Below are 27,168 nucleotides of genomic sequence, written 5' to 3' on the forward strand. Positions count from 1 at the left end.
TAAGCTGGGCTTCGGACTGGGCAGTGGCACAGGGTTCTTGTGCCAGAGTGTGAGGATCAGTCCTGCCTTTCAGGGTCTCTGTTCACCAAGGCACCAAGGTGGACATTCATGATCCCCATGTGCTAGCCTTGTGTTCCCACCACTCCGGCCTGTGGAGAAACCCCCATGCCAGTTCTGGAATCTTCTCTCTGATTTCCTCTTGACCCTGTCATCCTGAGGAAGCTTAGAAAATGTGCCTAGACAGGGATCACAGGAGCCCGAGGGTTAGCATGCACCGAGGGCCTGCCACATGGATGACCTCACTCTTTCCCGCCTTCTCTCCCTGAGTCCTCTCCCTCTGCTTGCCCTGCACGCCCACCTTGTTATGGGCTCCAGGACCCCCTAGGGCTGCTGTCAGGAATTCTACCCACTGCTCTCCACGGCACTGTCTTACCTCACCCTCTGTCTTTTCTCTGCAGGGATCTCCAGGACAGGACAAGACTCAGAAGAGACTCCCCCAGCCCACGAACCCAGCCTGTACCCCCAGGTCCCCCACCTGCCACTCCCTGGCCCCTCCCACCACCCGCTCCTCCTTGGGGCGCAGGGCATGGTGTGAAAGGCCAAGGGCCTGGCGGATACCATGGGTGCTGGCCCCTAAGGCCTGGGTGGTGGGGGGCAGGTGGCCTGTGGGTGTGGGGGGGCCAGCGTGCCTACCCCAGTCTCTTGGCGTGCTGGAGGGCATCCTGGATGGAATTGAAGTGAATGGAACAGAAGCCAAGCAAGGTGGAGTGTGGGTCAGACCCAGAGGAGAACAGGTAACACATGGACCGGGCATAGAGGGGCCCACTGTAGACAGCAGGCACAGTCCCCTGCCTGGGCAGGAGAGAGCTGGGGTCCCTCAGACATCTCCAGAGATGACGGTGAGGCCAACAGGCGAAGGGACCTGTTCCGATGAACTGGAGAATTAGCTGCTTGGGTTGAGAGAGGCCCCTCCTGAAGGGGGCAGCGGCCACATGCCTGTACCCTGGACAGTGTCTGAGGGCTCGGTGCCCCAGCATCTGTCCTCCCTGTCATTGCTGCTCTCACCTGTGCTTGTGTGATCCTCCCCTCCCCCAGCAGCCCGTCCCCATCTGACCACGGACAAGTGCTGTCCGCAGCCATGGCACATGGAATGTGACATTTTAGGACACACGCATCAGTTGGTCATAGCCCACGCTTCCACTGGGAGTCTATGGGGAGCCCCACAAGCTCTTCCTTGTTCAGAGCGCAGGGCAGGCGCTGCTGCGGGGCTCCTCCCAGGAAACAGGGAGCACAGGCCAACTGCAAAGGCTGGGCTTCCACGTGGGAAAGGCCTGCACCATACCCGACACACAGGGACGCACGGTCACCTGTGACCTGCCCCGTCCTTGGGCTGCCCAGAGGGTCTCTGCCACTCCCGTCGGCTCCAGGTGGCACAGAGCTCTGTCCCAGTTGGCACCGTGTCCCAGGAGCTGGGTACAGCCTGTGCCTAGGACCAGAGGAAAGGCTGGGGGTGGGGGTGCTCTGGGGAGCAGTGTGGCTCCCAGTTGCCAAGGAGATCGGAGCCTGAGCCAGGCAGCTGGAGGCCAGGCCAAGCCCTGGGGCCCACGCCTGGTTCCCCGGAGGGGCAGAGGAAGTGATGGGGCTCCACTCGTGCACATAGGGCACTGGGGTGATGCCCCTCCCCCAAACACTCAGCCAGGTAGGGACAAGGACATCTGGGCTGTCCATATAGAGCTGTCACTTGCATCCCCCGTGTTTTCCTGCCCAGACTTCTCTGGGTCTGGGAGAATAGGCAGTTGGCTGTTAAAGGCGGGAAGGCAGGTTCCCAGTGCCCCAGACGGCGGCCCCTCCTCCACTCAATCCCCACCCCCACCCCAGGCGCCACCTCGTGGCTGTCCCTGGGACTGCTCCCAGAGACCAGGAGGCGGGTAGTTGGGGAAGAGGACAGCTCCGCTGGGAGCCCAGGTGGGCGAGGTGCCCTACTGGTGCCTTCCGGAAGGCAGGAGGGAGGCCTGACCCTGCAGCCTCCTAGGAACCAGAGGAGGGCGATCCCCAGGGGCGTGGAGCACAGGGCTGTCAGCGACTGTGACCCTGGCCAAGGTCACTGTGTCAGTGTGTTGGGAGCTGCATCGGGCTCCAAGAGGAGGGGCCCTGCGACATGCCACGCGCAGGGTGGGTGTGGAAGGTTATACAATCCCTGCATGTGTGCAGAGGGCTTATGTAACCTGCGTGTACTAAGGTTACGTAACATGTATGTGCAGAACCTGGCAACATGTATGTGCCAGGGCTGAGGGTGGCTGCTAATACCCTGCATGGAGGGGCACAGGGTCCTTGTCTTAGCTTTGACTCCAGCACACGGTGTGGCCGGGCACAAGTGCGCTTTGATTGGCAGCTCTGCTAAAGGAAGGCTGTGAGTGGGCAGGATGATCCAGTATTTTCCATGGCTATGGGTTATGTAGCATGTGTGGGCAGGGCCTGGAAATCACCAACACGTTTGTGCTGGGGGAGGGGAGGTGGCCGGTGCCTGTCCATGGGCTTGTGTAACACAGGGCCTGTCCTAGGGGTCATGTATCACACTCAGGAGTGCCTAGAAGTTTCAGGGATAATAGATCCCGGGACTTACTACCATACTTGGGTTTATACTGGAGCCTGTGCCGTCATTCATTTGCATACGGGTGTGTGTCGCATGTATGCAGTGTATCCTAAAGGTTACACAGCCTGAAGAATATTCTGAGGGTTCTTTTAGCATATTTATCAGCAGCGTGTGTGTGTGTGTGTGTGTGTGTGTGTGTGTGTGTGTGTGTGTGTGTTGAGACCATAGAGCAATGCTTGCGTGTGTATGTGTGTGTGCATGCGTGTTTTGGGACCGCAGGACCTGAGTCGACCCTGCCAAGCCCTTATCTTTCCCTGCAGTTACCAGATAGCCAGGCCCTCCTAAGCTCTGTCAGCTGCCGTGGGGTGAGAGGTGGACTGGGGACAGAAGATGGAGGCGCTGGGCCTGGGGGATTGCATGAGCCTCTTGGGTAAACAGGGGGTGCCCAGGACTGCTCTGTGACTCTGCCCACTTTGTCTCCATCCAGTGCCAGGTCACCAGATGGAAAGCGAAAAAGAAAGAACGGCCAATGTTCCCTGAAAACCAGCATGTCAGGTGAGCTGGCTTTCTGTGCCCTGCTTGCCACACCTCTCTTGATCCTGGGCTCCATCCAGTACCTCCTGTGCCCCTGGGGGGAGTGCCCAGAGGACGATGGGGGGTTGTCTGGGGTTAATGGCCAGCTGCATATGAGATCTGCCCCTGCCTTTAGGAGGATGGAGTACTCCTGTAAACACCTTCCTGCAGGCCCCCACCAGAATAAGGGCCTCAGCTAGAGAATGTGGGCCTCCATTCTCCTGGAAGGAGTTGCTCCGATCCGGGTTAATCCCCATCTCACCTCTCCCACTAATGCAGCTAGGTACAGTGCTGCAGAGCTGTAGTCCCAGCTACTTGGAAGGCTGAGGCAGGGGGAATCATGTCCGCCCAGGAGTTTGAGGCCAGCCAAGGCCACAGAGTGAGACCCTGTCTTCAAACTGGAAAATAAGAAGAGCTGAGGAGACAGCTTGGTGGGAAGGGCGTTTGCTTAGCGTGCCTAAGGCCCCAAGTTTGATTTTCAACACTGCAAAAATAGAAAGGAAGAGAGGGAGGGAGGCCAGGAGCAAGGGAGAGAAGGAAGCCAGCCAGCCAGCCTGGAATGGGCAGTGAATGGGCAGGGTTCTACCTGGGAACAGAACCCTTCAGCAAGCTGGGGCTGAAAGGGCAGGATGGGGCCAGGGAGAGTGTGGGAGCCTCCCTGAAGGCCCCAAGCCATGCCCGGTGTCTGCACCCTTTCCTCTTACCAGGGTATATCCCTAGCTACCTGGACAAAGACGAGCAGTGCGTTGTGTGTGGGGACAAGGCAACCGGTTATCACTACCGCTGTATCACTTGTGAGGGGTGCAAGGTAGGCCACCCCACCACTCCCTCTCCTCCTCCCTCCGAGTCCCTCAGCGCCCCCTGTTGCATCACCAGTCACGCTTCCCTTGTGCATTCATTCATTGGTTCTTTCCTACTCCCTGCGCTGCCACACGCAGGCAGACTGCCTAAGCTCTCTGAGCCTCAGTTTCTCCATCTGTGAAATGGTGATAATCATACTCCCTGTCTTCTCACAGGGTTGCTGGCAGAATTCAGTAATTTACGTGACATATTTAAGATGTGCCAGGCCCGTGAGAAGAACTTGATAAGCGCTGTAGTAGAAAGGAAGGGTGCAACCAGGTGTGGGGGTTCACACCCTTAATCCCAGCACAAAGGAAGCTGAGGAAGGAGGATCAACATGAGTTCAAGGCCAGTCTGGGTTCAAAGCTAGGCTGGACTACATACAAAGGTCTTGTCTCAAACACATGGATAAAACAAAAAGGCATATATTTACCTAGCAAATGTTCAACAAATCTTTTTTGTGTGTGTGCGTATCAGGAATCAAACAACCTCGCACTTGCCAGGCAGGCACTGTGCCACTGAGCTAAATCCCTAGCCCTTAACTCTTCACACTGCTGCCAATCTTGACTTTGGAGGGTTTTCCTGGAAAGGCAGGACTAGTCAAGATGCACAGCATTGAACATTCCCATTTTCACTTTAAGGTCCTAAGAGGGTTTTTTTGTATTTTTGTTTTTTTGTACTGAGGATCGAACTCAGGACCTTGTATGCTTGCTAAGCAGGCACTTGTGTTGCTGAGCTAAACCCCTGGCCCAAGGTCCTAGAGTTTATTTGCAATGTCTTTTCTTGACGTTTGATCCTCCTATTTAGCTTAGCGTGGGGCATAGACTCACTGAACCCCAAGTGGGAACGCTAGATGGGCAGTAGGGTAGCAGTGGGCTTCCAGAGCTGCTGTTCCCTCCTTCAAACCTCGCAGCACCTCCCACCACTCCATCCCCGATTCTCCCTCCCTGCCACTGCGCTCAGAGCCGGGCAGAGCACTTCTGTTCTTTGCTTCCTGGGCTTGGCATCAGAGGAGGGCAGGTCCCTCACCCATTTCCCCTCCACTCCACCCCTGTGGACTGCAGGGGTTGCTTCAGCGGGAAGCCGATGAGAACCTGCACTGTCTCCCCCATCCCAGGGCTTCTTCCGCCGCACAATCCAGAAGAACCTCCATCCCACCTATTCCTGCAAGTATGACAGCTGCTGTGTCATCGACAAAATTACCCGCAACCAGTGCCAGCTGTGCCGCTTCAAGAAGTGCATCGCTGTGGGCATGGCCATGGATCGTAAGGGACCAGGGCCCAGGAATGCGGGCAGCTGGGGTGGGGCTGGGGCACCGTTCCAGGGCACCCTTGGGGCAGAGTGATGGTCCAGTCCCACTCAGGCTGGGGGCAGGGTGGTCAGGGTCTCAGTATCTGTTCCCTTAATGCCAGCAGGCAGCCAAAAGGATTCCTCTACAGTCTCCCAGGACCTTAGCGCCCATGGCCTTCACCACCCGAGGGCCACCCTTGAAGTGTTCCTTCCCCCACAGCGGACACTCACTTGTGGTGGGGGGCATCTTTTATTGGCTGGGGATCTGGTGCTGGGTCCTTGAGTAACCTGTCACCATACAATGGGGACATGAGATTCCTCCAGAGGAGCTGGTTGGAGTTGACGTGGCCTCGGTGGTTGATCTCGGTCTGGGTCATACCCTGCACCTTTGGGTGTCAAGTCTGTCAGGCCCTCAGTTTCCCCACCCTGCTTCTGCGGAGCAGGAGAAAGTGTGCCATGCCCTGGCCTTGTGTCCCTCTGTCCACAGTGGTTCTGGATGACTCAAAGCGTGTGGCCAAGCGAAAGCTGATCGAGCAAAACCGAGAGCGGCGGCGGAAGGAGGAGATGATCAGGTCTCTGCAGCAGCGGCCGGAGCCCACTCCTGAGGAGTGGGACCTGATCCACGTTGCCACGGAGGCCCACCGCAGCACCAACGCCCAGGGCAGTCATTGGAAGCAGAGGCGGAAATTCCTGGTGAGGACTTGAAGAGCGGACATGGGGAGGTCCCAGAGTGGGTCCCCTCGTGTGTTTGTGTTTCTGCGGTCCCAAGGACACACACCTGGATGCGTCCTGCCCAGTCCAGCTTGCAGCGTTCCAGGAGGCCTGGGCTTCGCCAGCCTCCTTGAATTCCAGCCCAGGGGTGACCTCTCCTCATTTCCTGCCCACATGACCGGGAGGGGACCTCGAGGACACAGTCGTGTAACAGTATTTCTGAGCACCTGCTGGGGCTCAGGCATTGTGTTAGCCCTGGCAGAACCGCCTGCCAAGCGGATGATCAGTCTGGAAGGAGATGGGCCGTTGGCGCCTGGCTCCTGGCGGTAGAGCCAGAGGGTGGAATGAGTGCTGTTTAATGTGCTCCAGAGCCCAGCAGGTGGGTTTTTGAAGGGCTGGGCCTGGGCCTTCAGCTTATCCTTCCCTGCTGGAGCGGGCCTGTGTCTCCTGCTGTGCAGAATGGTGCTGAGTTTGTTCCCATAGAGTGTGATGAGGGCCCACTGAGGTTTATAGGACGTGGAACCTGATGCCTAGTCATGTTTTCAATCATTACAGCTTATTATTATTATCTTGGCAGTACTGAGGATTAAATCCAGGCCCTTCATTCTGAGTTACACCCTCAGCCATATATATATATATGTATATATATATGTATGGGGTTTTTTTTATTGGGGTTTTGAGCTGGGTATTGTAGTGCATGCCTGTAATCCCAGCACTCAGGAGGCTGAGGCAGGAGAATTGTTGCAAGTTCAAGACCAGCCTGGGCTGCAAAGTAAGCTCCAGGCCAACCTGAACTACATAGCGAGACTCTGTCTCAAAAAGACAAAAAAAATTTTTTTTTCTAAGTTAAAAAAAATAGGGTCTTTTTTTGGGGGAGCAGGAAACAGGGCCTCAGTATGTAGTCTGAGCCAGTCGTGAACTCACAGCAATCCTCTGGCCTCAGGCTCCTGCATGCTAGGGTTGCAGGTGCACTTTGAGTACCACCACACCCATCTTGGGCCAGGATCTTGACAGGTCACTGGTCACTGTGTTTCCCAGCTGGGCTCCAGACTTATGTTCCTCCTGTTTTACCCTCTCTGAGTGCTGGGAGTGCACGCCTGGCTGCCACTACCATTCTTACGACTGTTATTATTAGCAGACTTGGAGCGCTCTGCTCTTTCCGGTGTATCTTCTGCCCCAAGGTTGAAGGAAAAGCCTCAGGGCTGGGACACAGCTTTCAGGTCCAGGCCTGTGGGGGGCCTTCTTCCCCGAGCTACCTTGGAGCTCCCCCTGGTGGGCAGGGGCCTCAGTGAGCAGTCAAAAGGGGTCTTGCAGCCCCCCACTGACCCCAAATGTCCCCCCTAGCCGGATGACATTGGCCAGTCACCCATCGTCTCCATGCCAGACGGAGACAAGGTGGACCTTGAGGCCTTCAGCGAGTTTACCAAGATCATTACCCCGGCCATCACCCGCGTGGTGGACTTTGCCAAAAAACTGCCCATGTTCTCCGAGGTGAGTGGCAGGTGGGAGGGGACACACATGTTGCCGAGCTAGAGGGACAGCCCCGTGCTACAGCACATGCCTCCGCAGTTCTCTGGACGGGGAGCCATGGCTGCAATGTAACACGCACGCATTGAGCAGCCCCCATCCTAGGACCCCTGCTCCCCACACCCACCTCCCCTGGAGCCTACCTGGCCATCCTGAACCCCTGAAGGAGGCGCCCTTGTAACTGGGACTTACCCAGAGTCACCTGGATCCCCTGTACCTTGGGGAGGTACTGTGATCACCAGGTGGCTGTGGAATGGGGGCTTAGAGGCCTGCATGGTCAGGCCATGCTGAGTGGCCCCCTGGCCCTGCCTCCCGCAGCTGCCTTGTGAAGACCAGATCATCCTCCTGAAGGGGTGCTGCATGGAGATCATGTCCCTGCGGGCGGCTGTGCGCTATGATCCCGAGAGTGACACTCTGACGCTGAGTGGGGAGATGGCTGTCAAGCGGGAGCAGCTCAAGAACGGCGGCCTGGGCGTGGTCTCGGACGCCATCTTTGAACTGGGCAAGTCACTCTCTGCCTTTAACCTGGATGACACGGAAGTGGCTCTGCTGCAGGCTGTGCTGCTAATGTCAACAGGTACCTGCCCCTTGGCTGGGGGTGGGGGCACCCTGAGGCTTCCAGGGCCCCCAGGGCTTGGCGGGGCCCTGGGCCTGTTGCTGTCCTCCTCCCTAAGTGCTGCAGATTCTCTCTGTCCCCTCCACCTGCATGTCTGTCCCATCCCCTCTCCCAGGCTACCTGGCTGTCACCTAGGCCACCCTTTATCCCCTGCTGCCACCTCAGGTCCTCAGGCCCATCCCCACTCTGTTCTTTTCCTTCCTTGGCCCCATGTTTCCTTCTCTGTCCCCAGCTCTGCCACCCACAAAGCCCCTTTGTTCCTCTCCCTCCACTTGGTTCCTGTCTACCTTCTACCCCATCCTCCCTGTCTTTCAATCCCACCTCTTGTCCACTTCACCTTCTTTTGACCCTCATTCCCACCCTACCTCCCTGACCACCGACCCCTCGTTTAGGGAACAGGAGGTTGAGGCAAGGTCTCCTTGTGTCATCCTGCCTGCAACCATGCAGCCCAGAATGGCCTCACGAACAACTGTGTGCCACCACGCCCAACCCGACTGCCAACTCTCCTCTCTGCCTTAGTCTCCCCCCCGCAGCACTGTCCCTTTCATGCATCCTCACCCCACACGTCACGCCATGGCTTCCCTGGCCCTTCCCGCACGCCCTTCATGCCTCCCTGCCTCCCCCACAGACCGCTCGGGCCTGCTGTGCGTGGACAAGATAGAGAAGAGCCAGGAGGCATACCTGCTGGCGTTCGAGCACTACGTCAACCACCGCAAACACAACATTCCGCACTTCTGGCCCAAGCTGCTGATGAAGGTGACTGACCTCCGCATGATCGGGGCCTGCCACGCCAGCCGCTTCCTTCACATGAAAGTCGAGTGCCCCACCGAGCTCTTCCCCCCTCTCTTCCTGGAGGTCTTTGAGGATCAGGAAGTCTAAAGCCTCAGGCGGCCAGAGGGTGTGCAGAGCTGGCAGGGAGGAGCCCGGAGAGGAGGGGCCCAGCTGGGGGCCCAGGGAGACCCCCACCTCCTCTCTCCTCCCTCTCATCCTTGGATAGATGCAGCTCCCACGCACACCCCCCTCCCGCCCCCCTGCACTGCCCAGGTCCCCCAGAACCTCCAGCCCTGGGACAGGGCGCTCAGATGAACTTGCTATGAAAGGATAGTTGGGAGGCTGGGACCTGGGTCCCACAGTTCCTGGGAGCCCCATCCTGTGAGAAGTGGGGAAGGTACAGAGAACTCAGAGGGACGGGACAAGCCATGCGACCTGACAGTAGGGAAAGGAGGAGTGTGGCTGGGGATTGTGCCGTCGCGCAGGAGAGGGTCCTAGTGGTCCTTCGGCCAAGGTTTCCCCTCCAGGCTCAGGGCCTCAGTTTCCCCAGGCCCCTGAGCACAGAGGACATCTTGGGCTGGGCTTTGCTCCTCCTCTGCCGGAGGTTAAAGATGACAGTCATCCTAACTGCACTTTGGAAACCAAGTGAGGGGAGAAGATAAATGAAGAAAAGCTAGACAGAAAAAGACAAAAAGAGCGAGTGACAGAGAGATGATATTAAGTTATTAACTGAGGCTGGCCAGAGGGGAGGACCTGTCCTCCTCACCCCATGCACTTTGAGAGCTGCCCCCGTAGATCCGAGACAGATGCCCCAATGTATCCCCTCCCCAGGGGTTTGGCTGCCTGTCAGAGCTGTGAGTCAACACGACAGGGTCCTGGCCACCCCCTTGTCCCCCACCCCTGCCCCAGTACTTCCTCTGCTCTCTGCCACTCGTGCCCGCTGAGTTCCATCTACCTCTCACGCTGGATGCCAGCTGGCCCTCACCAGCCTGCCCTGCTGCCCGCACAGCTCCCCCTTTCAAGTGCCCAGCCCCAGAGGTCCCCCACACTGACCACCTTGTTCCCCACCTTGGCACCCACACAGGAAGAACGGCCGCCCGGCCCCTTCCCACCTCACAGACTGCAGTATTACCTACAATCCAAATGCTGCTGGGGAGTGTGTGTGTGAGTGGCTCCCAGCACCTGCACCTCACCCTCCTCCTGGGCTCCCTCTGACCCCCTTGTTCTCTTCCCCATCCCCTTCAAGACACTAGCCCAGCCCAGGGTGGGCCACACGGAAGAGGGGTGTTACAGCTCTGCTCTGCGGCCGGGGCAGAGGCAGTGGGCAACCCTCCTGTCCTGTTTGAAGCTCTTTAGGCCAGCTGCCACTCTGCCCCCCAACCCTTCCCCTCTCTTCTCTAATTCAGGGACTTTGGCTTGAGCACCCCCCCCTCCTGTTCAGGAGGGCTGTGTCGGTCTGCACTTTGGGGTGCTGCCCCCCTCCTGCCCTCCTTCTGGCCAAAGCCCACTCCTCTGGGGAGACTGGGAGGGAGGAGGAAGGTTGGGGACAGAGCAGACAGGAGGGCCTTGGGCTCAGGGCTGCATGCGTCGGCAGGGATGGATGGGTGGACGCAGATGCCCCCGGAAGCCATGGGGAACGGGTGGGGGCGGGGGAGGGGTGTCAGGGCTTCCTGCGCTTTGCACTATTGGGGCACAAATGTCTTAAGCAGTGGGGAACCTGCCACTCCACTCTGACCCTCAGCCTGCCACAGCCCCCTACACACACACACACACACACACACACACACACACACACACACGGAAGGTAATGCCATGCCACCAGCCTGGGCAGTGTCCCCCTCTCCCTATCAGGTGTTCTGGCCCAGCCAGGGCCTGGGAACATCATGTCATCCGTGCATGTGCCTGCCCCACCCTCGGGGGCCAGCCCCCTTGCTGTCTTGTCTGTTTCCCCTCTCCTGGGGCACTGATCCTGTATCCTCTGGTCCATGGCCAGGCTCACCCCGTCCTCTGCACCCAGGGCCCCAGTGGGGTTCCTGACCTGTCTGCTGTGTCCTCCCACCTGCCCCGTCCCCACTTTAGCTATGGATATGCTGGCCTCTTAGGCACTTGGGAATCCCCGTCCCCCCAATCACATGAGCTGTGACCCCTGCCCTGCCCCCGCCCTCCCCTCCTCCCAGTGATGCGGGGTGTATGTGCGCGTTTCTCTGTGTGAATGTGTGCGTGAGTACACGGGTTGGGGGGCGCCAGGAGACTCAGGAGTGCCACACACCTGCTCTAGCGAGGCAGCTGTCCCAGCCCCTGCTGTGGAGTTAGGGACAGGGCCCTCTCCTGGGGGCCATCGGTGCTAAGGAGGGGGATGACCTTGCTGTGGGTGCTTCGCACGCCTCCTCCAGTGTTGGCCCAGGGCACTAGGGCAGGCAGGGCGGGGCAGCCAGTGCAGTACCGCTGGGAGGCCTGGTCACTGGGAAGAGGTTGTGGGGCCAGGCCAGGACAAGGGGGTGCCAGAACTATGACCACTACCCCACCCCCACCCCGCCTCTCCATCTCAGTATTGCCCTTCCCATCACTTAGAACACACATACCTCATCCAGCCTCCCCTCTGCTCAGACATGGGGAGGGCGGGGAGACCCTCCCCCCTCCCCTGGGTGGCACGGGTCTGCAGGGCTGGGAGAGGGCAGGGCGGGTAACACAGACACCGTCCATAAGGGGGACAGTACTTCCTGCCCTGGGCTCCCCTGGGTGGGGGGATGGGGACACTGCCCAGAGGCGCTACTGAATGTTCGAGAAGCTGGTGCTGGGGTGGGGGGAGGGAGGGTCCCTTCCCCAGGGAGGGGGGGCTGGGAGGGGTGACTTAAGGGGCTCCTACTCCTGCCCCACGTTGACAATCAGTATGTCTGTTATGTGCGATTTTTCACCCCGTTTGTTTTGGGTCAGGATTTTAAAGAAAGATATTTTTATGGTAATTGTTGCTCGTCTATTTTACTATATATTTATGTAATAAATATATGATGAAAATATCCCCCTCGGGCACCCCCTTAGATTTGTGTGCTGTTTCCCTACAGCCTTCCCTCTCCTGGCCAAGCTGCCGCCCTCAAACTGACCAGATGGAGAGGGGTCCCCCCACCCCATCCCACCCCCCAGACTTGGCAATATTTTCGCCCCCACCCACCCCCAAACAGCACACACCACAGAAGCCAGCTCAGCTGTGAACTATTGGATTTGAGACAGGAACAGAGCAAATTGGAGGGGAGGGCCAGGGACCGGGTGGGAGAGCCAGAGCCGTTTAAATAGGGGAGACCGGGAAGCTGGGGCCTGGGGGGCGGAGGGGAGCAGGTATTTACAAGAAGGCTCAGGGGGCCAGAGGCTCATCTTGGAATATTTTATAACAATATAAATAAGATTCTGGTTTGCTTTTCCTTTTCGTCTCGTAAAGGAGAGAGAAGTGCAGAGTTCGATTCTGTACAAGGGGGCAGCGGCAGAAGGCCGGCCGGGCGGGTCACTGGGCGTCCACCCGGAAGGACAGCAGCTTCTCGGAATGCATGTTGTTCAGGGTCCGCAGGTCCGGCAGCTTGAGCAGCAGCTTGGTGAAGCGGGACGTCTCCGAGGGCCGGTTCTTCAGCACCAGAGCCCGAAGAGCCCGCAGCAGCGTCTCCTGGAGGTGCTCCACCGAAGCGGAGTCCTCCATGCCCGAGCGGTCTGTGGGGATGATGACAGCAGTGAGGCAGGCTCCCCGAGTGCCTCCGAGGAGGAGGAGGAGGAGGAGGAGGAGGAGGAGGAAGAGGAGGAAGAGGAGGAGGAGGAGGAGGAGGAGGAGGAGGAGAGCCCGGAGGGCTGCATGGACCCCGCAGGCTCAGCAGCCTCTCCCTGAAGCCCCCACCCCAGGGGCCTGCAGGAAGGAAGAAGAGGAGGAGGAGGAGGAGGAGGAGCCGGGTCACACACCTCCTCCTCCCAGGCCACCAGCAGTCTCCTCCTGCATGCATGGTGGCCGGACACCCTCACCTTTTGCTCTGTAGTCCCCTCTGCCTGGGATGCCCTACCCGCCCCCCTCTGCCTGCCAGTATCTTCCTTGTCCTTGGAGGCCCCACTGGAGTGTCACCATCTTTCCCAGCTCCCCCAGGCAGAAATAGTTGTCTGTGCTCCTTTGGTTCTTGTTTCTACTGTGACACTGATCTGTTTTATAATTAGTCGGGCATGAGTGTTTCCCAAGCTAGACTGTGTCTCGGTCCTGTCTGTATCCCCAGTGCCCAGCGCGGGGCCTGGCATAGAGTAGGTACTCCATAAAAGGTGTGTTCAATCCAACTGCGTCTGCCTCCTGCTGGCTCCGGCTTGAGCTTCCCCTACCTGCTGAGACCAGCACCACAGCGGTGAAGAGGCCCAGCTCCTCCTCGGTGAGCGCCAGGGAGTTGAGCTTCTCGCTGAAGTCAAACATGGCACTCAGCAGGTCTCCCATGCCCATGGCGCCCAGCTCCTGCAGGCTGTAGGTGGTGCGGCTCAGGAACATCACGGTCTGGTCCTTCACGTTGAAGAGCGACGCGAAACGCACCATCAGCACCTGAATTGAGGCAGTGATTCCAGTGAGGTGGGATGAACCACTGCCAAAGCACCCCGAAGTTCCCCAGAGGGTTTAGCGCTGCTGCCTCCAGGAAGGAAGGGGAGCACCCAGTGACTCCAGATAGATTCTTTTAGAAGGGGGGAGCGATGTACTGCAGGGCTTTATCTTCTTGTCATGCGTTGCAACCAGACACCAGCTGAGATTACAGCCCCAGGCCCCTTAGTGGTGTGAGGACAAGGTGACCTGCCCCCACCATCACATCCTGGGGTTCCCTGGTCCCTCAGAATCTCTGCCCACTGCAAGAAGCCAACCCCCCCCACCCATTCTTCCCAAGGTCAAGCACAGGGAACACAAAGGTCACTCACCTCGAAAGTGCCAGCCTTCAGCAGGGTAACCTGGTCATGCTGAGAAAGGTCACGGAAGCCTGGGATGTGCTTGGCAAACTCAACTACCTCTCGCACAGCAGGCGTGAAGCTCATAGAGAAATCCTCCCAGATCTCTTGCACGGTCCGGCCGCTGCGACCGTGGGGGTACATGTTCATGGGGCACGCCTGGGGAGAAAGTGGTGTGGGGAGGGTGTCAGCCAGGCCAGCTTGGATAGGTGGATCCCTGCAAGGCTGGCCTGGGGACTGGGGGTTTTGGCCCCAGAAACAGGTCATTCGTGGAACAGAGCACCAGATGTGAGGTGGAGATGAGGGGTTCCCAGGCAGTCGTGCATCATCTGTGCCCCAGTGCCCTCACCAGCAGGACGTTCTTGGAGCCCTCTTGTCGGGGACTGCTGGCAGGAACCTCCCCTTCTGGGGCTGCAAACATGTTGGGGGGGCAGAGTCGGTGCCCGTTGCTGTTGGGCTGGTGGCAGTTGTGAGGGGCAGAGCCGGACGGCCAGGTGGGAGGGTAGGAGGAAGGCGGCTGTCGTAGACCATTTAGGGCCTCGTTGTGATGCTGGATGGCAGAGGCATTGTTGTCATTGGGGACAGGAGGGCAGCACTGACTCTCCCAGCGCTGTGGGGTGGTAGCTGGACTACCCAACCCGTGGTTGGTGTTGAAGTTCCCCGGTGAGGTTCCCAGCTTGTCGTGGGCATAGGTGAAGATCTCTCGATGGGCCCGGGCCACCTGGGATATCACATCCTCCACTGTGGGCTCGGGGCTGGGTGATCTGGGCGGTGTCAGCTGCTGTGGGAACTGGGAGAAGCCCACCAGGGGGGAGGGGGCCGCAGCAGGAGATGGCGAGAGGCCCAGGGGGCCAGAGGTGGGGTGCTGGGGGGGTGAGGTCTCCAGCGGGCACTGGCTGCTCAACTGGTTGTTGGCTAGGTTCATGGCACTCTGCATCTCTGCCAGCATGCGCTGTTTCTCTCGTTTGGGGATACGCCCAAAACGCACAGCTGCAACAGGATGAGAGTTGTGTCAGGAAGTGGCACACACACAAGCACGCACGCACGCACGCACGCATCTCTTCCTTCCCCTGCAAAGGGGCAAGACCCTGAAGGCCAGGCCCATTGGGCATCCCAAAAACACCAGCAGGCCATATCTACTCAGGGGTTTCCAAGTAGGCCTGCCAATGGGCGGGGCCAGTGGAACCAACCAATGGGAGACAAGAATGATTTTACCCAAGAGGATACCACCAGGGCATCCTCCAGGCAAAAGGAAATTCATCCCGGCACCCCGCATCTCAGCATGGAACCATCCTTTGAAGAGAGATGGAGTCAGATGCTGGGCGGAAGGTGAAAAGAGGACGAGGTGCTGCCTCACCGTCTCGAGACATGCCCACGGAGAGACACTTTTTGAAGCGACACTGCTGGCAGCGGTTGCGGTTGATGCGGATGATGGAGCAGTTCTCGTTTTTCAGACACCTTTTGTACTGAATGTTCTGCTGAATGCTGCGACGGAAAAAGCCCTGGAGGAGAGGAGAGGGCAGGGGTAGCCAGTGAGTGTCTCCAGTAGGCCTGGCAGTGTCCCAGGTGGAGGTCACCGGCCCTGTCCTGCCCTTGCCCTGTGTGCCTCACCTTGCAACCCTCACAGGCGTGCACACCATAGTGGAAGCCGGAGGCTACATCCCCACACACCTTACACAGGAGCACCATGCCGTTGAGTTCTGGGGAAGTGAGGGGAAGAGGCCCATCAGTGCCTCAGGACACGGGAGGCTTCCTGTGATAAGACCCCACCAAAAGCAGGAAGGACCAAGGAGGCGCTCCAGAATCTGGGGGCCCTGAAATGACCAGACTGTGCTGGACAGGGGTTAGTGCAATTCTGGAGAAGTCCCCAAGGTCTTCCAAGTCCCACAACCAGCCCCAGCCACAGTGACTCACTGGTGATGGTGCTGGTGCTCTTGCTGGGGGACACTCGGCTGCTGTCCTCCACGGCCACTTGCAGACTCCCCGAGGGGCTCCCATTGTAGGAGGATGAAGACGAGGAAGAGGAGGAAGAGGGGGAACCATCCTCGCTCAGGCTGGGTGCGATGCCTCCAAAGGAGCGAGCTGGGTCCTGGGTGAGGGAACCGGTGGGCGAGGGTGGGAAGTAGGTGGTGAGGCCGCCTTGGGTCAGGGACTGGAAGCTGCCATTGGAGCTGTCACTGTACAGGGACTCAGGGCTGGTTCGGCTTGGGGAGGAGCTGCTGGAACCGATGTAGGTGATGACACCACCTGGCAGAACACAGGAAAAGGGCACGTTCGCCACCTTGTCTCTGATACTAGGGGGTACCACCGTGCTCATTCCCAAAACACTGCTCCTGTTAGAAGTTAACCCTGCAGAACCCCTGGCTTTGGAGTTAATAAGAAGCTCCCTGACACATCCTAGACCTACTGTGGCTGACATCTAAGTATGGTAAATAATTCCCAGCACATTAGACTTGGCCACACCAAGCTACTCACAGTAAGCAGCAGCCCAACAAACACTAGACCCAGCATGGCCAACCCCATGATGCTGTCTTGCACAATACAGCAGCTTCTTTGGGTGTGAGGCGTGACCCCCACAGTCATCTCACATCCCGTTCTGGACGCTTTCCTAAGGGATGAGACTGTCACAACAATGACTTAGCTGTCAGTGGCAGACCTAGGGCTGTTTGGACAGGATGGGCAGCTAGGTTCCCATTCACAGTGCCCAGTCCTCTAAAACAAGAATTGGCTGCCAGATTGAACATCAAGATCATTCCAGGTATGAGACCGTGGAGAGGAAGGGATGGCCAACCACCAGGGAAAAGAACAGACAGTTTCCAAAAGAAATATCATGTCCTCTCTAAACCAGGAGCCGGGCTCTCAGATGCTGCTGCAGGGGGGAGGCAGCCCAGCCTGGGTCCCCTGGACTCCAAGAGATGAGTGGCTGGGGACTCTACCTCTGCATCCGGGGAGGAGGATAGCTGCAGCAGCAGGAGAAATACAAACTGTCCTGCCTCTGGTTCTGTAATTTCCCTTTCCTGGTCTCAGCCTGGTGACAACTCTGGTTTTCTGGCAACTCAAGGACTTTGGCCCTCTGGGTACACTGCCAACCATGCATTCTGCTCCCGTGGCAATAGCAGAACTAAGAGGTGACCTGCCCGCCACACCCCTGCCAAGCACCTAGTCTGGCTTGCCAGAGGTTGTGGGGGAGAAGGAAGGCTCCCAGGGACACGTGTGATCTGACACATGCCATGCCACCATGTCTGCAGAGGCACATGTCTCGCTCACCCACTGACACACTCCACTGGGCAGGGCAGCCTTAAAATAGCTCAAGGTTGGTCAGGGTGAACCCAGCACCCTGTAAAACAGTTGCACAACAGATTAGCTCCTATAATTTCACGGCCAAAGTGGAGGATGGGACGTGGAACCAGTGGTAAGTGAACTTGACCTAGTTTATCCACGCCCCCCCCAAAGGGGAGGAAGACCTTCATCCAACCGGACTTCCACTTTGAAGCCAAACAGCTCCCCCAAAAAAGTCTATTCCTTGGGCAGGGGATTTAGCTCAGCGGTATAAGCACCTGCTGCCAAGTGTGAGGTCGTGAGTTTGATCCCAGGTTCCAAAAAAAAAAAAGGCTATTCCTCATTTATCACTGGCAAATTGCTTTGTGACCCAGGAGGAATCAAATCCCCTCTCTGGGCCTGTTTTGCTTTCTTGCAGGGTGAAAGAAAGAGGTGCTTCGGTAATGGGGAGAATTGGGAACGTGGGGAAGAAACTGGGGCCAAAAGCAGTCCAGGGAAGTAGGTGCAAAATGAACACAGCAAAGGGGCAAGGGTCAGGAGAAGGGTGGTTACTTGTGTCTTTTGGGGAAGCGTAAACACGTAAATATGAGGCCAAGAGAGGTCAGGGGTGGCTCCTCTCACTGGGTGATGGGGTGCAGGGTCCAGGCTGGCAGGAAGAGGAGGCAAGAGGGGGCAGTGAGTCAGCCCGCTTCACCTAGATCTCTGCTGGGCAGGGTGGGGCGGGAGCCCAGCCCTCAGCCGGCCTCACGTCCCTGCTGCACGTGTGCCCCTCGCACGTGGCTCCCCAACGAGGAACCCCGGAGCTGGATGCCCCGCCTTCTCCGCGCCACCCCGTCCCCAGCCGCAGCCCCACCCGCTTCCGCCCGCCCCTCCCCTCCCCAGGCGTCCTAGGTCTGGGCCCAGCCCAGATCTCAGGCTGGGCTGGGACAACCTAGGGGAGTAAAAGACGGAACACGCGTTGCCGGGACAACCGGGGGGTGGAGCTCATTATGTAACGGGGCCGGCGGGCTGCGACCAATGGGGTGGTGACCATGGCTTCTGCTGAATGAAAACAAACGCAGCACGTGGCCCCGGCTCCGCGGCCATGTGAGCGCTCTGGAGCTGGCGCTGTGGGTGCCCTCCCCGGCCAAGCACCGAGCTCCGAAGTCTTCAGAGTGCCACTCCGAGTGTCACTGAGGATTCCCCCGTGAGATACAACCCGTGTCCTCAGCCCTCCTGTCCCACTCACCCCACTGTTTGTCAGATTCCCTAAACCCTGGGAAAGTAAAGGCAGGGGCACCAGGAGGGAGGCGGTCCAGAGCTGCAGGGGGTGGACAGATGGAGCCGAGCCGTTTCAGGGCACAGCTCCACAGCCTCGTCCCCCTAAACTTCAGCTCACTCCCGTATCCGATCTGCATTTCCTCTTGTCCTGGAATTCAGGTCCTGCAGGCTCAGGAGAGCTTTAGGGGTCTGATGGTGGGTGCGCTTCACAAGGGCGCATCCCCCACCCGAGGGACCCTCTGCATCCTGGCAAATCCCGAGGCAGAAGCAGTTTACAAGTCCTGACTAAGCCCTTCTGGTTATGAGGAACCGATGGAAGCCAGGTAACAGTGACCAAGCAGAGAGAGTGACAGCGAAGGAATCGCGTACCTGTGTTGTTGTTGGAGTCCAGGGTCGTCATGTCTTCACTGGTCGACAGCGGTCATTCAAACCGGAACTCCAAGCAAACTGGAGACTACGCTTGCCGCTGTTCCCTGCTGGGCAGGCACTGGCTGAGAGCGGGGAAGGGACCCTGAAACTCTCAATCAGGATCCGGGGTATCCCTCAGCCGCAAGCTCTCGGGGTGGCCGACTGCAGCTCTGCAGAGAGGTCAGATGCGGAGACAGCCGCGGAGCTCTGCTTTGCAAGGGAGAACCAGCAGCCCGCAGCTCCTCCGAGTGGAAGCAGCGAGGAGGGTCGGGTCTCTGCAGTGCACCGGGTGCCACTGCAGCGCTGCAGCGTAGCGAATCTGAAGCTCCCGGTGCAAAAGTCACAGAGGGAGAGAGGTTGCAACCAGGAAGTAGGTGATGGGAGAAACGGAGCACCCAGGCGCAAAGGGAGAGACGTGTGCTCTGCTACGTTTCCCCGGCAGCAATATTTCACTCTGCCAATCTCAGCCGCCTTTTGCCTGAGCCTTTCCCTGAGACAGAGGCCTCTGCGCAGGCGCCAGCAGCCCAGGGTTCCCGGGCCGCACGCGGCACTGGAGGAGGTACCATGTGATCCCAGGGAGCGCCTCGTGCCCCAGTGACACACTTTTCCAGCAGTCGGCACGTTGAGCCTCGTGGGCGCCTGCGCGTCGCGCGGGCTGCCGGGATTTGTAGTCCACAGACAAAGTGGGCGGATCGAGGCTGTTTTCCCTTTCTGCCCTGAGCCTGCCGGCTGCGGGGAGGAGCTGAGAGCAGCTTCGGGTGGGGTGCGCCGGAGAGTTAAGAGTGGCGTGTTTGGACCCCTGTGTGGCAGGGGCATGTGAATTCCCGGGCAGGGATTATTGGAAAGCTCGGCTGCTCTGAGAGATCAAAGCTAGCAGCCCTTTTCTGCAAACCTTGCAAACATGAGTTCACGTGATGGCAAGACTGACCTGGCCCCGAAGTCACTGGCGACACAGGCGCAGAGACGCGGGGGAGGAAGGGTGCTGAAGCTGCCTTGTGACACAGCCCCAGAAAAGCAGTGTGACCCGCTTTTGCTTCTGCTCCATTTAGGGAGATACCCAGAGAGAAAGGCGTGTCCGGAGGTGAGGATGTCCCCAGGGGACTCCCCCGTTGCTTGTGTGACACCACCCCCACCCAGTCGAGGTGACTTTGGGGTGAGTCATTTCCCTTTGTCTGGGAACTTAAAAAGGACAGCAGTGGAGAACTTGGTGGTGAAAGTGCTTTCAGGCCCTAACCTGATGGGGTAGCGCTGAGGCAGGGGCCTGGGGAGAGTGCTGCCTCTAATGCTGGATTCCACAGAGCCCACCTCAGAGGGGACCGGGAGACCCTCTTCACCCTCCCCCTTTTGCCGAAATAACTACCCACAGACGTTCATTGCTAGGTTCACTGCTCCACTTTGAGCATCACAGAGATGATGAGGAGATGACCCAAGGACCCACTGGACAGGGCTTACAAGTGGCCAGCGTCTAAAGTGGTCATGGTGGTGCACATCTGTCATCTCAGCACCGTGGGAGGCTGAGGCAGAAGGATGGCAACTTGAAGCCCAACCTCCACAATTTAGTGTCTTAGCAAAACCTAGCACCTTCCGGGTAAGCTGAAGGTCCTGAGTTCGATTTCTAGTACCAAAAAAAAAAAAAAAAAGATTTAAAAGAAGAAGTGAAAGCCAGAGATGTAGCTCAGTGTGAAGTCTCTGGGCTCAGTTCTCTGAAATGCAAAAGAAAAATGTCAGCCAGCATCTCCCTTCAGAGCAGCAGTAGACTCAGGGGTGAAAAACAGGTTCCAAGCCTCAAGCAGAGGTCTGTCCTCTTCTAGGCTGGAGCCATACAGAGACAGGCACGCCCTTGGAGCTGGGTGAGGCTGAGCCCCTTTCCTCCTGTCAGCTTCTCCTTGGCCCCAGTATTTCTGGGAAGTTTCTCCTCTAGGAAGTCCCCCTTAAGTCATGAGCCACTCCAGGGGCAGCCTGGAAAATGTAGCAGGCACTGAGGAGGCAGCAGAGGATGTAATATGACTGGGCATAGTGACACATGTTTATAATTCCATCACTTAGGAAGCTGAGCTCCAGGCCATAGCAAGACCCTGTCTCAAAAAAGCAAGAAAAGAAAGAGAGACAGGAGAGAGACTCCTTGAAGCTAGGGGTTTGAGACCAGCCTTGGGAGCACAGCAAGGTCCTGGCTAAGGTTGACTACTGACCCTGGACTCCCAGCAGAAGATAGGCTCCCTGGAGCAGCTTTGTTCCAGTGCAAGAAAGGGCCGCCCTGGCCCTTGGACCACAAGCTGGGAAGCAGCAGTGGAGTGTGGGAGGGATCTGGAGGGGCCAGGACAAACACGAAAGAGGCTTTTCAGGAAAATTTGGTTCTCTGCTCAGCCTCCACCCTCGCTCCCTCCTCCCACTGGATGGTGCAGGGACAGCCAGGGGCCCAGTGGCCCTGTCTGGTGCTGCCAGCTCTCTCTAGGACCTTCTGTCTTAGGGCCAGGGCCAGGCTCAGAGTCAGGGTCCCCAGCAGCATCCCCACAGCCCTAGCCCAACTGGCACCACCCACTTCCCCTCCCGTCCCTGAGGCCTCTGGGGCCAACTGCCCTGCCCCTACCCCGATGCTGCAAGAGACTATCTTTCTGAAGCAGAGGTCCAGGCTGCCCCACCCCATATGAGTATGAGGAGGAGGAGGGCACAGAGGGTACACCAGCCTGGCTCTCTGCAAGAGGCTGGGTGGTTTTGCAGTCCAGACCCAGTCAAACGTCCAGGAGGGGCCAGCTATGCCTCAAGATGGAGGCATCTTCCTCTGCACTTTACCAGGGCCCCTCCTTTGTTTTCTGTTTTCTTTCTGAGACAGGGTCTCACTATGTAGCCAAGGCTGGCCTGGAACTCATGGCAGTCCTTCTGCCTCAGCCTCCCAAGTGCTGGAATTACAAGCCAGTGCCAGGGCCAGTTTTATAGGACTTTAATCTTTTTTTTTTTTTTTTTTTTTTTTTTTTTTTTTTGAGACAAAATCTTGCTATGCAGTTCAGACCGAGGTTGAACTCTAGACAATCCTCCTGCCTCTGCCTTTCAAGTGCTGGAATTACAGGCGTGTGGTGCCATGCCCAGCTTGACTTTAATTTTTTTTTTTTTGTCTTTTTCCTTTTTATTGGTACCAGGGATCGAACTCACGACCGTCTGCTTACAAGGCAGGTACTTATGCCGTTGAGCTAAATCCCCAGCCCTTGACTTTAATTTTTAAACCAATCAGTATATCTCCTCCTCCTCCCACCAGTTGGGCATTCCCGCTATCCACCCTATGGTCATCATCATCTTTTTCCACTGCTTCTTCCTCTTCTTTTTCTCTTGCTTTTCCTTCCTTTTGTGTCTGCATGCTGGGTGTACTGGAGACTGGACATAGGGCTGTTGAGCTACATCCCTGATTAGTTTTTTGTTTTGTTTTGTTTGTGACCCTGAGAATTCAACTCAGGACTCACACTTGCCAGGCAGGCACTGTGCCTCTGAGCTATCTCCCTGGCCCTTCAAATTAGTTTTTTTGTTTTTTCTTCTTTTGTGGCCTGATCTTGATAAATTGCTCAAACCAGCCTTAAATTTGTGATCCTCCTGCCTCAGCCTCCCAAGTAGCTGGGATTACAGGGATATGGCATCATGCTGCCTCTAGTCCACTACACACACATGCACACGCGCACGCGCGTACACATACACACACACACACACACACACACACACACTCTCTCAAATCAAACAGCCAGCCCAGGGAGGCATGGGCCCAGCCCTGGACCAGCACCGCACACACTTCCCCTTGAGTTCCTCAGTGTGCGGGCGCAGGCCTGAGCAGCACGGGTGGATTTGCCACGGGCGGGTGGGGGGGGCGGGGGGATGGTGGTGAATTCAGAGGGCAGGACAGGGCTCACAGGCCTGTGACTATGGGACGGTGGCGGGTGTGGAGGAGCCCGAGAGTGCTCGGGGAAGGCATGTTGCACCTTAGGCTCCTCCCTGCAGTTTGTCCACAGTAATCAGGTGCTGCCCTGTGCAGGCCCAGAGAGGCCTATAACCCAGGCCAGCTCTCTGACCCACTGAGACAGGTCCTCCCCAAAACAGGTCAGGCCTCCCAGTCCATGCCTTCCCATCCCCCTCCCTTGTCACCAAGGAACTACCCAGCCAGGAACCTGTCAGTCCAGGTGACTGTGTCCAAGGGGGACAGAAACCCTACGATGACCAGGAACTCAGGACACAGCCATGCCCTGGGGCAAGCTCCCTGCCCCGCCCTCTTGAATCCCAGGCCAGCCTGGACCCCCCCCACCCCACCCAGAGCCTCAGGGTATGAGGACTTCAGGTTATACCAGAGAGGGGCCAAAGCTGCCCTGACTTGTTCTTTTTTATTTTTTTTTGTCTTTTTCTTTTTTATCGGTTCCGGGATCGAACTCACCGCCGCTTGCAAGGCAGGTGCTTATGCCGCTGAGCCCCCAGCCCCTCCCTGACTTGTTCTTTGGGGTAGAACAGGAAGAGAAAGTGAGGATGAGCTAGGGAGGGGTTCCGCAGGTACGTTTTGCTGGGGTGCAGGGTTGAGACAGGATCCTGCTATGGTAGCCCAGGCTGGCCCTGAATTTGCAGTGATCCTCCTGCCTCAGCCTCCCTGTGCTTTGATTACAGGTGTGTGCTACCACGCCTGGCTCCATGGGTGAATTTTACCTCAAATTCTAAGTTTACCTTTGGACTACTCTTGCCAAGGAAAAGAAAATCATAAATTGCTGGACATTATGTTGTGTATTTTTTTGACATTACTATCATTTAATAATCACAACAACCCTATGCTGTAGGCTGAGTTCTTATTTTAGACACAAGCATCCTAAGACTTACAGATGTTTAGTAACTTGCTAGAGTGTCTTAGGGACTAGGTGATTGGTTTTGTTTTTGTTTTTGGTATGGGGAATCCAACTCAGGACCTTGTGCTTGCAAGGTAGGCACTGTATCACTGAGCTATATCCCTGGCCTGGGACTAGGTGATTTGTCTCAAAGCTGTATGTATGTAACATTGACGCCTGAGCTGGGCATGGTTGAGCACACTTGTAATTCCAGCTCTTGGGAGGCTGAGACAGGAGGATCACCAACTTCAGGGCTAGCTTGAGTTATAGAGTGAGAACCTGTCTCAAAACAAAACAACAACAAAATCCCTGTTAAAGAATGAAGAAGATGCTGGGCATGGTGGCTCATGCCTGTAATCCCAGCACTCAGGAGGCTGAGGCAGGAGGATCATTTATGAGTTTGAGACCAGCCTAGACTACAAAGTGAGTTCAAAGCCAGCCTGAACTGCATAGCAAGACCCTGTCTCAAAAAGACAAAAAAAAAAAAAAAATCGGAACGTAGTGGCTCACGCCTGTAATCCCAGCAGCACACGGGAGGCTGAGGTGGGAGGATCATTGCAAGTTCAAGACCAACCTGAGCTATAAAGTGAGCTTAAGGCCAGCCTGAACCCCATAGCGAGAGCCCGTCACAAAAAAGACCAAAAAAAAAAAAAGATTGAAGGAGGCCAGGGATTTAGCTCAGCAGTATTAGCACCTGCCTGGCAAGCACAAGGTTGTGAGTTCCATCCTTATACCACAAAATAAAAAATTAAAAATGTAAAGAATGAGCTCATAGAGATTATTTCAAGGGGTGAAGCGGCATTTAGGAATGGCAGACCAATCCTGTGTGTTTCCCAAGTAATGGTGGTGCTCGGAAGTGAGATATGTCCCCAAGCACAGGAGCCAGAAGCCTTCCTTGTGCTCAGTCTCTCAAGAAAAGCTTTTCAGACCTCCCTCCTTATTATTGTTTTTTGGACAGGGTCTTACTATGTTCCCCAGGCTGGCCTCGAATTCATAGTGACCCTCCTGCCTCAGTCTCCCCTCAGGGCTGAGATTACAACATTCATGTGCCACTGAGTCCAGTGGAGAGCCTCTCTGTTAATTGCAACATTTCCTCTCAAACTCTTCCTTCTCTCCATCCTATGTTGTTCTTCAAGGAAGGAGGAGACCAGAAAAGGTACAAACCCCACATCAAACAGCTGAGACTTTCCCCCTAGATTGCTCTAGAGGTGAGTCCATGAAGCAGACATCCCAACTCCTCTCTGCTAGAACCCTTGGTTTTGGGAATCTGTTGCTGGTGATGGGGGTGGGGTCGGCCCCCGTTTGAGCCCCTTGGCCTTCTTTTTCAGAGATACATAAGAACCAGATTGGTTGGAAGTGTGCGAAGCCACCAAGGACAGCCAGAAGTTTGAACACAGAGCCCTCCGGAAAAAACATCCAGCTATGTGTCTACTGAGCAATCTGCACTTCCACAGCACCACTCTGGATCAGTGCTTTTTTTTTTATTTTTATTTTTGGTACCAGAAATCGAACTCAGGACCTTATATTTGCCAGGCAAGCGCTTATGCCACTGAGCGCTTATGCCCTCTTTTTCCTTTTTGAAACAGGGTCTTGCTATGTTGCTCAGGATGGTGTGGAACTTGTGATCCTCCTGCCTCAGCCTTCCAAGTAGGCAGGCTCACAGGTGTGCACCACTGTCCTCATCACCAGATGCCTTCGGGAACTAACCCCAAGGACTCTGTCTCCAGTCTGAGACCCACACATGGCAGCATTTGGGAACAGGCATGGACCACCCTTGTGATGCGAGACTGAGCCCTGGATGACCTTTTTTCTGACACAGCCTTCCTGTTCCAGTCCGAATGTGCAAGGCCAAAGTCTCCAGGCTGTGCTTTGCTACGCTGTAACTGGAGCCACAGGTGCCAGAGGACATTCCCGGGCCCCAGCCCCATGCTGTTCTTGAGTCTCTGTGGACCAAGGTGAAGGGAGAAAGTGTGTTGTGTGTGTGTGTGCGTGCACACACACACACACACACACACACACACACACACACAGCTGTGCCCCTGCCTCTGCCTCCATGCTTACCCCATGTTGCATCTCACACCAGGTCCTTGAGTTCCTGCAGCTCTTTCCGCAGCTGCCCAGAAAGGCCAGAGGCTCATGACCAGCCTCGTGAGTGTGAGTCCCAGGCAGGCATCATGGGGGCCTAGGGCTCTAGGAGGCCCAGGAAAGAAAGCAGCCCCCGCCCCACTGCGGTTCAGCCTACCTGAAGAGAAGGAAAGGCTCAGCCTCCCCGCACCCCCCCCCCCCCCCGCCCCTCCTGCTACACCGCCTCCTGGGTCTGCAGCTGGAAGGGCAGCAGGATCTCCGGGAGGGAGGCAGGGAGAGAGGGGAAGAGAAAGGATGCAACTTCATAGATTCACGATCCTTCCCCCTTTTCCAAATTATGGGGGGAAGAAGAGAAGCAATTTGCCAGAAAGATTTTCAATGCCGCAGGAAGCAACCTCGCCTCATTAGAATGCACAGTTTGCACCCTGGAGAAAAAAAAATCTGTGCTGTTTGCAAAAATGCAGACTCCAAAGCTTGTAGGGGCCCAGCGGAGATTCAAAAAAAAAAAAAAAAAAAAAAAAAAAAGAAAGAAAGAAAGAAAGAAAGGGGCTGGAGATTTAGCTCAGCGGCATAAGCGCCTGCCTTACAAGCAGGCAGTCGTGAGTTCGATCCCCGGTACCGATAAAAAGGAAAAAGACAAAAAAAAAAAGAAAGAAAGAGAAAAAAAAAAGCTCTACCTCCGCAATGCAGGACCTGCGAAGTTTTGGTGCCTGAGCGAATGTGGGTCGTGCACGCTCAGGGTGCGCCTGCTCCTGGTAACCTACTGTCCGCCTGACTGCAGCGAGGGACGCCGCGGCTGGGAAACCAGGTCACAGGCAGGGCCAGGGCAGAGGGCTGCAAGGAGGGAGCTGGGGCTAGGGGGTCCCCTACATCGTGGCGCACTCTGCACCGCAGACGCTTGGAACGCAGCGCTTCCCTTTCCTGTGCAGCGATCTCCCAGTCTCTGCCGAATGAGGGGGTGGGGCTGCCTCCCTTAACACCCCCCCCCCCCGCACACCCCGAATTCTCTTTGTTCTGCTCTAGGGGTGGACAGTGGCTGCATGTGTGTGGTACACACTCTTACAAGAAGGGGACAGGCTCTCCCAAATGTAGGGATCCATGTGAAACCGAATTTGGGCTCTAGGTCAGCGCAGGCAAAGGTCAGAGTTCTGTGCTCTTGGCTTCGAGAGCCCCCTTGTTCTTTGGGGGAGCAGGGCTCTGGGCTGTGTGAACCCCAAACACCCCTGCCGGTGTTTGCCCTCCTGTGGCTCTGAGGACACCAAAGGAACCGAGCAGGGTATTGGGCCAGGAAAGCAGAAGGGAGTCCTGTGCCCTTTCACTGGGTCCCCTCCTCCCGCCTGCCCTCCCAGGCAGCCACCGGAGGACAGGGCCCTGTGTTTGTGCCGGCTCACGCGGGCCGCCTGGGTCACATGGCCCGGGCATGTGCAGCC

The 27,168-nt window shown here is 56.9% G+C and overlaps 2 protein-coding genes and 1 long non-coding RNA gene across 3 annotated transcripts; 1 reads left to right on the forward strand and 2 right to left on the reverse strand.

The window, feature by feature from the left end:
* The first annotated feature begins 606 nt into the window (after positions 1–606).
* Thra (thyroid hormone receptor alpha) lies at positions 607–11,938 on the forward strand. The gene is made up of 8 exons (XM_003466933.4): positions 607–794; positions 3,081–3,148; positions 3,874–3,974; positions 5,124–5,271; positions 5,784–5,989; positions 7,352–7,498; positions 7,853–8,111; positions 8,779–11,938. Exons 1-8 carry the CDS (start codon positions 742–744, stop codon positions 9,027–9,029), a joined length of 1,233 nt encoding a protein of 410 aa, XP_003466981.1. The 5' UTR covers positions 607–741; the 3' UTR covers positions 9,030–11,938.
* A 182-nt stretch (positions 11,939–12,120) lies between these two features.
* Nr1d1 (nuclear receptor subfamily 1 group D member 1) lies at positions 12,121–19,355 on the reverse strand. Its single transcript, XM_003466932.5, has 8 exons — positions 18,774–19,355; positions 15,780–16,112; positions 15,477–15,565; positions 15,223–15,367; positions 14,215–14,855; positions 13,839–14,024; positions 13,263–13,473; positions 12,121–12,617 (listed from the first exon to the last, which is right to left on the reverse strand). Exons 1-8 carry the CDS (start codon positions 18,802–18,804, stop codon positions 12,418–12,420), a joined length of 1,836 nt encoding a protein of 611 aa, XP_003466980.1. The 5' UTR covers positions 18,805–19,355; the 3' UTR covers positions 12,121–12,417.
* Positions 19,356–25,115: 5,760 nt separating this feature from the next.
* On the reverse strand, positions 25,116–27,168 carry LOC111755951 (uncharacterized). The gene is made up of 3 exons (XR_002790479.2): positions 26,416–27,168; positions 25,715–25,895; positions 25,116–25,596 (listed from the first exon to the last, which is right to left on the reverse strand). It is a non-coding gene; the product is annotated as an uncharacterized LOC111755951 (long non-coding RNA).

This window comes from Cavia porcellus, unplaced genomic scaffold (genome assembly GCF_034190915.1).
Source record: "Cavia porcellus strain 051 isolate PalLab524CR breed Dunkin Hartley unplaced genomic scaffold, mCavPor4.1 scaffold_6, whole genome shotgun sequence".
NCBI lineage: Eukaryota > Metazoa > Chordata > Mammalia > Rodentia > Caviidae > Cavia > Cavia porcellus.

Coding starts and splice junctions, on each gene's coding strand:
- Nr1d1 (XM_003466932.5), bottom strand. CDS start 18,804: ATGACGACCCTGGACTCCAACAACAACACAG. Junction 14,025..14,214: donor GCTCCAAGAACGTCCTGCTG/GTGAGGGCACTG, acceptor CTTTCTCCCCAG/GCGTGCCCCATGAACATGTA. Junction 13,474..13,838: donor TGAAGGCTGGCACTTTCGAG/GTGAGTGACCTT, acceptor GCCTCAATTCAG/GTGCTGATGGTGCGTTTCGC.
- Thra (XM_003466933.4), top strand. CDS start 742: ATGGAACAGAAGCCAAGCAAGGTGGAGTGTGGGTCAGACCCAGAGGAG. Junction 795..3,080: donor TCAGACCCAGAGGAGAACAG/GTAACACATGGA, acceptor GTCTCCATCCAG/TGCCAGGTCACCAGATGGAA. Junction 3,149..3,873: donor CCTGAAAACCAGCATGTCAG/GTGAGCTGGCTT, acceptor TCCTCTTACCAG/GGTATATCCCTAGCTACCTG.